The sequence below is a fragment of the Populus nigra genome, chromosome 17 (assembly GCF_951802175.1).
Source record: "Populus nigra chromosome 17, ddPopNigr1.1, whole genome shotgun sequence".
Classification (NCBI taxonomy): Eukaryota; Viridiplantae; Streptophyta; class Magnoliopsida; order Malpighiales; family Salicaceae; genus Populus; species Populus nigra.
In genome coordinates, this window is record NC_084868.1 from 13,935,769 (window position 1) to 13,949,929 (window position 14,161).

Sequence of the window (14,161 nt, forward strand, 5' to 3'; positions counted from 1 at the left end):
TGGTAATACGTTGTAAAACTACTTTTTAATTAAAATATATTAAAATAATTTTTTTATATTTTTTACAATAATACATCAAAATTATAAAAAAAACTAAAAATACATCAAATTACTTTCTTTTTTTTCAAAAAACAAACATTGCCTGACAGTATTCTTTCATGGATGGATTGACTGGTGTTATCCGAGTAGACCCCTTGGAATATGACGGAGTCTACAGTAACCACAATCATGAAATGGAATTTCCTTCTTCACCAAACCTCCATCGAAAGAAACGCCATTCATGTTTGGACATTGTTCCACTCTCACTAAAAACAAAACGCACCTCAAAATGGAAAGCTTGCACATTCACCATTTTTGTTCTTAACAATGTTCAGAAAGTGCATGATTTGATCTCGGAGACTGCAAATAACACAAACCTATTCTTGTTTCATCCATGGTGGACATGTACAATGGTTTGAGGTTTCGTGTTTTTGTCTCAACACTAACTGAATCCCAAAAAAAAAAAAAAGGTAATCCAATTTCTGTGAAAACAGTAACATCACTACTGATCATTCTCTAAATGCGATAAAAACGGTAAGATTACATTTATACATTTACAGGTGTTAAAGAGCTAAAGCTATCGAGTTTTCAACTCCAGGCAGAAGAAGTTGCCATGTCTCTATGTCGCCACCGAAGGTAAAGAGCCCAGTCCCTCTCCTGAACACTATAGTTCCTGTCATATTCCTTTAGCATATCTCTAACAGCAGTAGTCACTGAAGAACTCAATGGGTACTGATTGAATCCTGCCATTGTAAATCGAGACCTCCACTTTGCAAGAAGTTCATGCCGTTCAACCCTCTCAGCTTCCTCGCAAGCGATCATATTGACAATGTCACGGGCCACACAGTGCTGCTCTGCGTTAATCCTCTGCTTGTCATCCTTGGGGCGACCAACATCAATTGATTCAAACATAGCTGTATAATAATCAAGAGTCTCAATGAACCTTGGAAAGAATGGTTTGGTGTTGGTGTTGGATTCTTGCTCGATGAGGGTCACAATCCTTGGTGACAAACTCTTCACCATCCTTATCAATCTATCTCTGTGATTCCAAGTGGTCACACTCTCATCTGGCATGTGGTGCAACACATAAGGAAAATTCACAACCACAGCTTCCCCAGGGTGGACCCTGAGATGTTCCAGTTGAACCTCACAACCATCCATGGCAACATCATGGAACTCAAATGGCACATTGCATTCCTCTGCAACTTTTAACAGCCTTTGACCCACAATATCAAGTCCTCCACCACGAGCATGAGCAGATTGAGAATCATCAACACCAGTTATGCGGATTACTGGGGGCCCACCTGGCCGACAAGCAAGCATCTGCATTAGAACACTCCACTGACTTCCCTGTGCAATCTGGAAGTCGATGATATGAATTCTGGGTTCATATTCCACGGCTTCTTGAATGACAACATTAGCTGATGTGTATGCAAACTTCCAATATGGGCAGATCTGATAGAGAATACCCATGTAAGTCATCAGATCTGAGCTAATTGGTGCTTCACACTTCAAGGCTCTGTAGATTTTACTTCCTGAAAGTTCCAACCTTGCCCTAAGGCCTTCCAACATATAAGCACCCAACCGCTGGATCGGCTCTCCAGAGACTGACACCATTTGGTCCAAGACATGCATTAGACCTGCTGCTCTTTGTATATCAGCATTTGATACTGCATCAGCACAGGCAAGAAGCACATGCTTAAGATCTAACCTAGGGATCACTTCCATCATTTGATTCCAGTCCCAACTTGCAGATGATTCTGCTTGGTATCCTCCACTCACAAAGCAAAAACTCCCACTGTCGGTAATATCAGATTCAGGCCCGAGCAATGAAATTTCCAACTCCCTTAATTTCTGCCTCAATATATTGTCCTCATCAGCAGAGGATGATCCACTCAATGGAGATCCATATACAGTGTCAGGGGAATGATGAGGATCAGAAATGCATGAATGAGAACCCTGGGGTGAAAAGGGGCTTCTGTTGGATGAGACGCTGGCAGCAGGAGAATCATAGTTAACGAAACCAGCAGTTGCTGAAGATGATTCCAAGGTAAAGAATTCTCCTTGATCTGTCTGAAAGGAAATTGCAGCTCCTTGGCTGCCACCATCTGAATACATATTGTTGTCTAAAATTTGGATATGAGATAAACCATATGGATCGATCTCTTGCACTGGCTGGTGGTAAAACCTGTGGATACCAGCTGATCGGTGTTTCTGAGAGGTTTGCATCAAGAACTGGCTCGCTGATTGGCTTAGCTCAGACAAGAGAATGTATAAGTGATAACTAGCCTTTTCTATTAGAATTATCACCTTCACTGGCCAAAGCAACGACTTTTAGAATGCTACATGCTATAATCACTAAAAAATTATAAATAGTGAGGCAGCCGAGAAGTCTCTGATTCAATTCACTCGTCACCACAAAATTTAAGTTGTGAAAAATAGCTCTGTTATCCTCAGCAATGCATTAAAGGATCACCGAAATCTGTTAAAAGGAAGGGCAGACAGTAAGATTATACATAATCAATGAAAATTGGCGTTGGAAAAGCTATTTGAAAAAGAAACAGACAAGGGAGAGCAAGTGACGATCACAATAGGTATAAAGACCATCCAAGAAAATAATGAAGGGACCAAATTAACCTAGTATTATGGTACAATTTATTGGCTAATTTAACAGTAGAATGTTCCACTAGAAAAATCATAGACTTGGCAACAGGGCAGCCTGTATAAGCAGGTAAATGAAAGAAGTGAAATCGCCTTGTCTTGGATCGGGGCCGGTAGTCAAGGGTCATTGCATCTCTAGGATGTAAAGAGCTAGGCCAAGGCTTTGCTCTCATACCCTGATGGCCTGATCATCTACTTTTAATAAAAATAATTGAATTAGATCATCAGTAAGGGGAAAATTAATTCCCTGTACCTTTTTTTCTTCCTTTAGACTACTCAAGTAGTTGGAAACAAAGTCACTAAGAAATTTCTAAAAGATACAAAAATAATTGACCATAAAGTCAGTCAATCCGCTAGGAGATGAATGAGCAAGAACCAGATTTAACAAGAGATAGATCTTGACTGTAATTTCATTGGTGGAAACAGCAAAGGGAAAAGATTTCAAGAAGCATCTCTGTGGAAAACATTACATTTTTGTTTCAAAATAAACTTCAGCTTTTGGTTTCGTCCCCAAGAAAAAAAAAAGGAGAATTCAGCAATCAATTTTAAAAAAGCTTTTTGTTCAAACTCCATAGAAGAAGAAAAATGGAACAGATTTGAGAACAAATACAAGGTCTACCATTTAGAGGTAGGACTTGTGAATCCGTTCTCCCCAACCCAGTTTCCGATATCAATCAAACTATGCTCTTGAAACCCACTATTGCAGACTAATTTAAAAGCAGCAACGAAGAAATAAGGTAAACTTGCAAGAATACACTGAGTTTTGCAGAAGCATAGAGCAACTTCATTTAGATCCAGAAGAAAATGCAAACTGGTCTATAAGAACATACTTCTCTGGGTCGGAAAAATAAATAAATGAAGAGGAAATATTATATTCCATAATGATGATTGATCATCATCAACCATTAAAAGTGACCACCCCTAGAATCAGAAGCTATATCATCAACCAGAAAAACATATTCCATTATCTTACCTAGAATTTACACTATTACTTTTGGTACTAATTCAACTCACTCAACGGAAGCAACAAAAGCAACCAGGTATAAGAGGAAGAAAAGGCACTTAAAGGCCAAAGAGTGCTTGTAGTGGACAAACCGACATGCAAACAAGAAAGAAAATGGAATAAAGGGAATAAAAGAAATTCATTCCCAGATGCTAAGGCATAAAATCTATGTTCCACAAACCAAAAATAAAATAAAAAATAAAAAATAAAACTTGCAAAATTCATTAGCTATTAAATTTCCTGTGACAGAAAACAGCCTAAATCCTGCCTGGAACAAATCTGATTAATCTTTCAACGATGCTAACACTAATTTTCAAGCACAATTAAGCAATCAACATCCAAAAACATGCCTTTTCCACTCCTTAAACAGCTAAAATCCATGATAATTAATTCATACCTATAAATAGCTAAAACTTTAAAGGGATGTGTACAGCTATACTACAAGAACTAAATTTTCAATTCCCCCCGTAAAGATGCTAAATTTCAATTCAAACAAGAAAAGAAAACTCAGTTCCATGAATTCTAACACCAAACCATATCCTTAAACTCATAAAATCTCCAAGAGACATGAACTTGGACCTCAAACTCAGGCCAAAACCTTAGTCAATCAAACACTCAGACCACCCAGAGAAAAAAAGCAAGGCTCAATTTCAGACAAAACCCATCTAGAAAATCATACTTAATTGTTAAATTTAACGAAGAGTTGATGAGTTATTTTGCATACCTTAAACTCTCCTAAGCTTTCTCAGGTTTTCAGTTTGTGGATGTTCTTTCTTGTACAGCTAACATAGAGCAGCAACCATCGTGTCAAAAATGAGGACATCCATTGGTCCTTTTATGGTCCGAACTAGACAACGAATGCCCCTCAAGTTTCACTTTTCTACATCAATACCATTCAAACGTGTATGAAGGAATGACTAGACTTCTAGAAGTCCAAGAGTAACCAGTTAACCACTACTTCAATCTTCCAACAAGGAAAAAAATAACCATCGCACATCAATCTCTCGAGCTTGTGATTTAAGTTTTAAATTGGAAATGGTTTAATAATAACTTTGTTTATATATATATATATATATATATATATATATATATATATATAAAACAACCTTCAATCACCATATATTATATGTGGCTTGTAGCAATCCAAAATTGCAATATTCATTTTCATACTTAGGTTTTTTTTTAATCTAATTCTTGAAATGGTAATTTAATGAGGTTATCATTGTATTCTATATCAAAACCAAAGTTTAGATTGTTTTAAAAAATAATTAATTCAATATAGATATGTCATTAAAAAAACTAATGATAATTGTATTTGACATCAGAATCAAAGTTTAAATCAATTCACATTTTTAAAAATAACTAATTGAAGATAAATATATTATCTTAAAACAAAAGCTAGTGATAAAAGCTTGAATATAAGATCTTCAAGTTGTTATTTTTTTTACCATTTAGATAATATTTTAAGGATTTCTTTGTTCGTATATTAGCTAAGAGTATAAACTATAAACAATATGTCCAAAAGTCAACTAATAAATAGCTTAAATATTCATCAAATATAAAATAAGAATACTAATATCATTTGGGGAGTAAAGAATTCAAATGGACTGCCGTGTTTCAGAGACTGAATACTTCGATATATACAACCTGGTCAACGGTGAAAATAAATAATTATTTATAAATACATCTTGGATTTAAAAGTTGTATTGAATTAGGAATCTTCATTGGCGTTGCTAATGCTACCTTCCTTGTCATAGGTATGTGAATTTTTTATTTTATTTATTTATTGGCATGGGAGTCAGGGAAGTTTGTGGGCATACAACCATTTCTGCCATCAATGTTGACTCGTTGTGCTTAAGGTATGCACCCCCACTTCGACGAGCACATACTATGATACTCTTGTCTGTGATTAATGTATGATTAAACTAGGCAGATATGTAGTAGATTACATACCTTCACTTAGCTCAAGGAGGGAAGAATATTAATATTATTCCATGCATATAATCTTCTTGTCAGAAGGGCTGCAAGGGCATGGCATTTGTATTTTGTGGGTTGCAAAATGAGTGTTCTTGACATGAAGCACCGCGGGATGGAGGTGCTTGTCCGTGTAGCGCATAATAATATATTCCGCCGTCCAAATTTATCAATTTTGATCTACATTTTCCCGTGCACAACACATTCTACACGTTAATATTACTAGCTTACATTATAGCGCTGCTATAAGTGATAGTTATAAAACTCGAAATATAATCTTGCATATTAAGTTGATAATTTGTTAATTCAAAACGTAATATAAATCTAATTTTATATCAAATCTAGATAAAAATTGATTTTATGAAACTCAATTAACCTATCAATCTAAAATCTAATTTGAACTTGGTTAATTTCATACTGAACCAAGTTGAAAGTTAACTTGATCAAATTCAATCAACTTATAAAATTCAAATGAGATTCGGTTTGATTTAAAAAAAATTAAAACGATATAATTTCAAGTTTTTTTAAAAAAATATTAAAACAACATTATTTGAAGCAATTCAAGTTAATATTCTACTCAACTCGTGTATGGAGTCGTGTCATAAAATAGATCGGATTTTATATATATATTTGTACGTATTCACAAATAAATAGATAAACCTCTCAAATAACTCTAACGACACATGAAATGCTAAAGAAAATCTTGTTTCTTAACATATTTGTGAACCAGCATAGTATAAATCCAAAGCAAATTGCGAATAAAGTATGGAGTAATAAAAAACCTCATTTTACGACCACCTTAAGATGAAGTAAACAAGAATGATGTTTGAATTCTTGGGACATGTCGTAGTCTTCAGAAGCAAAGGGGAAGCTTCAAAGCTAACTGGTAGGGTGACATGTGAATTAATTTGGAAGGACTCAGCCATGATTTCTAGACTAAATGTTTTCAGCTAAATGTAAAACGTGGTCAAAATAAATACATTCAGAGCTATAAGAGGAAGTCGTTTTAAAAAAATTAAATTAATATTTTTTTAGTGTTTTTTATAATTTTGATGTCAATATTAAAAATAAAAAAAATTATAAATTATATATATATATATATATATTTTAATTAAAAAATATTTTACACTATAACATCAAATACATACTAAATAGTGTTATGAGTATTGCAAAAATTGATAAATATTTAAGTTGATTAATCACTTTTTTTTAAGAAGAAGAAGAAGTAGTGTATTATTAACCGGATTAAGCAAAGCGTTAATGAAGAGATCATGATGAGATAGATTGCGTTTTAATTGATTAATGAATTGAGATTCTCTCTTGTTTATTTTTTTTAAAAAAAATTAATTATTGAATTTAAATTGAATAAATAAGATTATGATAATAAAAATAAAAATAATTGAATTCTTTTAAATTTTTATTTCTTACTTAATTTAAATTATTAAATTTAAAATTAGTGATAAGATTTAAAATATAACCAATAATTCATATTAGCTATAATATAGAATCAACTTAATTCACACTAGTAACTATTAGCTAATTAACTATTTGATATAAAAAAAATATTTTCAATTTATTTTAATGTTTGAGATTGTGGTGGTAATTATAATTTAAAGTGTTTTTTATTTAGAAATACATTAAAATAATATTTTTTATTTTTTAAATTAATATATCAAAAAAATCTAAAAATATATAAAAATTATTTTTTATTAAAAAAAAAAAAACACGTTTCAAACCGCGTTTCTCAACCTTAAAAGTATTCAAGTAATTGGTATTTTAATAGTAGATGATGTTATAACGGTCACTGTCCTCAGTAGCCATCACCGTTATGACCAAAACCAGGGGCGCGTTAGGAGACACGGTGGTGTCGTGGTATTTGCAGTAATGTTTGAAATTCCAAGGGCAATCTATTAAAGGGGGCATCTAGCTGGAAGGCCAACATGGCCTCACATTCTTCGAAGCTTCTTATTTTAAGCGGTTATTTGTTATTTTTTATTTTTCAAGCTTCTTTAATTTATTTATACTTTAACCTCCGATTTGCCTTCTTTTTTTGTGTCGGTTTATAATTTAAAAATATAAATTATATTTTTTTTGTAATTAAAGTTATTAAAAATAGTTTTTAATAGAACTTTGTAAAAATATAGTATACGATTAATTAATCAAATGTTATTCAAAATTATGATTAAAACAAAACATAATTTGAACCAACCTTGTCACAATAACAAATAAAAACTTTTATTTCGTAATCCTAATGGCTCATGATTTCTTTAATATTATAGTGAGCTAAATATATATTGAATTCGAGAGACTCGAATCTATTTTATTTTTAATAGATTATTTACAGACATAGAAATTTTTTTCTTAGTATTTAATTTGATTAATATTTACATTTTATGATTAAAGATAGTAAAATTATTGAGATTCAAATATATTTCACTTGAAAATTTATTATTTTATATATAATTGTAGAGGCAGGCATGTTTATACATAGTTTTTTTTGTCTTTTTCTATCAAATATTTTAAATTTAATTTACGCGTCAACAATCAAGACTAAATTCTCTTTTTTAATGATTTTAAAAAAAAATATTCTTTACATTAACTTAATGCATATAAATAAATTTAATAAATATCTTGAATATTAATCTCGAGATTTAAATCTAAAAAAGCATACATTTTTAATCATTACTTCAATCCATTGTGGTTTTTATTCCTTTATTTAAAAACAATATTAATATTGATAATGAAAGTTTATATCTGAGTGGCATTAATCAATCACATGCAGCACCTTCTGCGTCACTCCACTCGAAAAACGATACGGTGCGCGTCAGTACCATGGTGTTAATGTGGATCCTCACCAATCATTGTCATCATCACGCATCGCATCACATCACATCACATCACAGCGAAAACATGAAAGAAGGACCAGTTAATTACCAGTAAACCATCCGCGTAGAGATTGATCGGGGACCATTTTTGTTCCTTAGTTATTTGCACGATGCAGTGGATAATTTCTTGTTTTCAGGGTGTCACAATCTCTTGAAATTAATCTGTGCTGTAATTGGTCTATTCTATTTAACTTCCCTCATTTTCGGGCAATGTTGCTCTCATTGACATCTTCGTTTCTTATCCTTTTCATTGAAGTAAATGTGACGAGAACAATTACAATTCCTACACGAGATATATACATCACAGGAAATGTTATTAATTAACATCGTAAATCAATTCATCTGTTTCAACTTGTTTGAAAAATATATAATCAAGATATATTTATAAATAAATAAAAATAAAAATCAAGTGTATTTATACGCACACATATGCAGATCAAGATCAAGATAAAGATCAAGGGTTATTAGCATTCCATCGAATGTTATTGTCATCAACACCAATGTTTAAAGGATGAACAAATGCTGGTGATGATAATTAAGATATATGCATATTAATTTTAAAGATTTTAATTGACTGTACAAGAGATTATGAAAGGACAAAACAGCTCACCAAGTTGATATTTATTCCAATGAAACAGCTTAAGTTTTAGGATTTTTAGCATAAAGAATCTAACGATCCGTCTTTTTCATACTCATATATATATTTATGAAAAAAAAGAATTTCATCGATTTTTAAAAAACCATTTGATTTGAATTTTAACTCACGAATAATTATAATAAAATAGTAAAAAAAAACCCTCTAATTATTAGCAATACAACATAGAATCCATGATCGTATAATACAACCCCCGCGCTCCATATGTCAAAAATAAATAATTCAAATAAATTTTATTTATTTTTATTTGACAATAAAAAATATTATTAGACTAGTTTGTATTTTGAATGACACTTCTTATATTGCTCTAATGTATTCTGAAGGAAAAACTTTCTTTCATGTACTTTGAACTTCAAACTCAGAAATTCTACCTAATAATAAAAAAAATATTGTTGATAACTAAATTTAAAGCTCATTTAGTATTGTATTAATAATTTTTTGTTTAAAATATATCAAAATTATATATTTTTTTATTTTTTAAAATTTATTTTAAAAACCAGCACATTAAAATGATATAAAAATAAAAAAAATAATTTGAAATAAAAAAACAAAAAAAAGATTAAAAAAAAAACAAATAGCTCTTATTCCTTATTCCTTGGAGTTGAATCAAAACTGATATTTCGATGTAAAGTCCATGTAAACTTAATTGTGCTTTAATAATTTCTATACAATAAAAAAAAACCTACATGCATTGTATATTTTGCAACATCATAAAATATCCTGCCAATTTCTAAATAATCCAGTGCCAAAACCACATAGGAATTCAAGAAATCTAATCGAATCTGCACTCCACGTCATGTTGTTATGATTCTTGTCATTGCAATCACCATCTACGTCAACAACATGGGACCCAGGTGAGTCATCTCCTACGTCAAGCAGGGGCAGGCCAGATCAAAAGCTCCATGCCCTAGAATATCTGCCTGTGTGATGGCGAAGCTTCATTACATGACATGTGGGACACCTGTTGTCTTTAGTGGAGGTTAATTTTGTTTTTGTTTTTATATTAATCCAACAAAATAATAATAATAAAAAATATTAACTTAAATCTCTTAAAAAACTTTGAAAAACATGGTTAAATCGCAATGTAAAACCATCCTTTTAATAATCATCGGTAAACTTTCTTAGTGTTCTTTAATTCAATCTTTTTGATAATATTAAAGATATCATTATGAAAACTTTCATCATCTCATTCATTTTCTTCTTCTTCTTCCTTTTTCCTTTTCTTCTTGAAATTTATCTCAACTTATTTTAATTATTTATTTAAAATATGGAAGTTTTCATCTCTGATTTTTACCAAAACTGTGCTATTTTCTTACCGTACTAATTTGCATATTGTTTTCAAAAAATAAAATTCATCAAAAGCTCCGTAGCCTAGAAAATCTGGTTGTGTGATTATCTCAATTTTGAAAGTAATTTGTCCTCATCCACCCAGCTGATTCAACTCACTTTCTCGATGGGCAAGGACCCAATTGCAATATTTTAATATTGTTTAAGGGTCACTCTCATCAAATCTTTGCTGGACTCTTCCTTTTATATGGATTTGGGTGGAAGAATCTATCCTTTCTGGCCAGAAGAATGAAGCGGCGGTAGTAAAGCTTTTTAACATTTTCTTGGTGGGATGAGGTCACTTGCTTCGTTTACCATAAGACTACAAAGAAATTGATTTTTTTGTTTTGTTTTGAGAGTTGGAAATTAACAGTGAGTCAATGAGACTTGAATGAATTGTTGCAGAGTTCTTCAGAGCTCTTTCCTCCCCAAGCATTTTCCATGAAATTGCATCCACTTTCCTTCTTCTTTTTTCCTTGGATACACCGCGGCCTTTGACCAGATTATATCATGTTTTAGAAAAATCAGATTATTATTATTATCTTGAGAATGAAAACATAAGATAAAATCTGGTGCAGAGACCAGTGAGAACTTCCCTATCATCACCAATAGCAGAACTTCCCTATCACCAAAAGGTCATCTCAGTAGTATAGCTAGAGACAGCTAATATAGCCAAGCAAAAGGTAGTCAAATCTTGAGTTTGCCCAACAATGACAGAAGGAGAGGAACACGATCCAGCTCATTGTGCACCTTTTGAGCCCATCATCCACAAAGATACCAGCTCGCAGGATAACCAGCAGCAAAAAGACCTCGACCTACCAAATCCTCCACTCTGCTTGACCTCGTACTGTCATCCAGTAGCTCAGCAAGCATAGATTAAGATAAACTAGCAAGTAAGACCACCATTGTTACTTAGTGGTCAGAAAGAGTACATGACAGGAGACTCAAGATAAAGACTCGGCAAGACTCTGACCATTAAGGCATGCCGCTTGAACTCTTCATAGCAGGAACTTGTCAAGGCTGAGCGCTAAGAGGACTCTGCCATCAGGCTTGGTGTCTTGATACCATCATTGACAAGTATGGGCATTAGCTTGTCATGTAGTTTCAGGGTTAGTGATACAATTCACCATATGTATTTATTTTTAGTTTTCAGGGCAGTGAAATATAGAAAGGGAACTAGCACCTAACAGGGGGGACTCCACAAGCATTACCCATGAGCGAAGTGCTCTGGAGGAGGGAAAATCAACTTCACTCACACACCATAAGCTTCGCAAGTTTAGCTAGGACGTCAATACAGTAATTTCCTTCTCACAGAACATGAGACAACCAAAGTTTCCAATCCCTATCAAGAGTTTTCAAAAGTTATATAAAACAGATTCCGCTATAGATGAAAGACAGAGCAGGCATGAGATGTAAGATTAATACCCTCTACAGAACCCAACTCACCCCATAACCGCGTGTAACCCCTCTGCTATGACATGGCCAATTCTACACTCATGTTTGTTGCCAAACCAACATAACAGGACAGTCCACATAACCAAACAACGAGGCTATTTTGAAAAGGATCACCACAGTGGGCTTGTACTCACTATTCAATTCTCCAAGTTAGGTCCATCCACGTTTTTTTGGTTGATACAATATCTCTACTTCTATTGTTTGACTTACCCTAACTCAGAGCTAAAGTTGCTATTAACAGATGCCTATATAATATACATCTATCTCCTGACTGATGTTAAATCTGGCATCTCCATCCACTGTTCTTTTCTTTTCTACCTACAATCCATCTAGCACCTATTCTTTGACTAATCCTACCTCATTCTCAATCTCCGCTGAGATGTGATTCTTAAGAACTCTAGGCGTGACTCCTAGAATGTATCTACATCCTTTCTCCCATTCCTTCACAAATTAACACTAATACAGTTCTAACAGCCCTAAAACAGCCTCTAAAAGTCAGATTCAGAACAGCCCCTAGGCCGTCCTGCATCGTTTTGCGTTTGAGCTTCAAGATCCTAGGAGCTTTTTGTTGTGTTCTACTTCAACTATGGTGACTGTTGACGAATAGAATCCCAAGTTTGTGGCCATTACGCAATCAGTTGAAGCAAGACTGAAAAGTACAAATGATACGATGGATGCAATAGAAATATCTATCAATGACAGGTTTGATAGGGTGCAACTAGCATTAGATAGGCTGAGAAAGGTTGTCCTAAGCAAGTATCCTGTTGACACAGAAACAGAAACTGAACTTAGCAATGAACTTGAAAAATTGAGGTTTGCAACAAGGGTTGGAAAAAAAAGATCAAGCAACAGATTCTTATTGGCATACTGAAATCTTAGAACAAGGGACAGAAAATCTCAAACAGCAACATGAGAAGCAAGATCAACAAGCTGAAATCACAAAGTGGCATGCAAAATAGATAGAACAACCTGCTTTTGTTGATAAGAAAAATCTGGCATTGTTTTCCAAAGGGAAGATTCAACAAGAAACAAAGGTATTTCAGATTGGCAATGATGTGGAGAGTGAACAAGAAAAGGCATTTTCTAATAAAAAATTGCAAAGGCTAAGGAGTTGTATTTACAATTGATATAGCTGAACAAAAGAAGGAACATGATGAGCACAATGTCAATGAAAACAAGAATGGCAAGGAGAAATGGTACTGAAAGCACCAATGGAGTTCATTGTTCCGGATTTGATGGTGAAACTGATAGCAAAAATCTCACATTATCGTTACTATCACCTCTAAAGAAAGAGTTTCTGGTTCCTATTTCAACCATGTAGTAATGAGGCGAGGATGTTGCTGCAAGTTTTATGGTTTTTTCTACTTCGACATTTCAAAATCGAGGTCAGCAAGGGTATTTTTGTAATTTCCTGAATTTCCAGAAAAATTGTCTATGACTATAAGTAAACATCCAAATAGAAGTACTCGAGTGAATAGACCTAAGCATTTAAGTAGCAGCAAATTAATGCTAGCACATCTTTAGCATTGCACCAAACAAACCATCCAACATTGAAGATAGCTGGCTAACTTAAAATATCATCATCAATTCTAAAATTCCACCAGATAATCCAGCATCAATTCCCATTTTCTCTTGGCCATCTAAATGTGAAATTTCAGTCCTCTTGGGATGCAAACCCTCTTTGCCCTGCCACCTAGCCAAACTAAGACAGAAACCACTAAAGATAAAAAGCGAAAAAAATCCACCAGGAATTTTTTTAAATCTAATCCACATAAGCTCATTAATGTATTCAAATACCTCAACGAAATCAGACAGAATGACACACAAAAGTGAACACAGAAAGAAGCTTTTATCCAATAAATGAAGCTCTTCTAATTATAATGAAACATCAATCAGTTAAGTTTCTAATGGCGTCAGGACCTTTGCTTTCATTTATAGAGAACCTAAAACCAGGATTCAGAGACACCCAATTGACGTAGCAATCCAATCCTTCTCAAAAACCCCAACAAATTGCATCAAACAACGTAGAAATCTCAACTCAATCAACAAACAAAAACCATCAAGGTTCAAAATTTATCTTCCAATCTTTTTCCAATAACACACAATTGACTTCCAATCAATCAAAACTTTCACGACAATTTACCAAAAGCAGAACATACAAAA

The 14,161-nt window shown here is 33.2% G+C and overlaps 1 protein-coding gene across 1 annotated transcript; it reads right to left on the bottom strand.

The window, feature by feature from the left end:
* Positions 1-499: 499 nt before the first annotated feature.
* On the bottom strand, positions 500-4,587 carry LOC133677403 (scarecrow-like protein 13). Its single transcript, XM_062099445.1, has 2 exons — positions 4,428-4,587; positions 500-2,521 (listed from the first exon to the last, which is right to left on the bottom strand). The coding sequence occupies exon 2, from the start codon at positions 2,266-2,268 to the stop codon at positions 628-630; it is 1,641 nt and encodes a 546-aa protein (XP_061955429.1). The 5' UTR covers positions 2,269-2,521; positions 4,428-4,587; the 3' UTR covers positions 500-627.
* Positions 4,588-14,161: the final 9,574 nt, after the last annotated feature.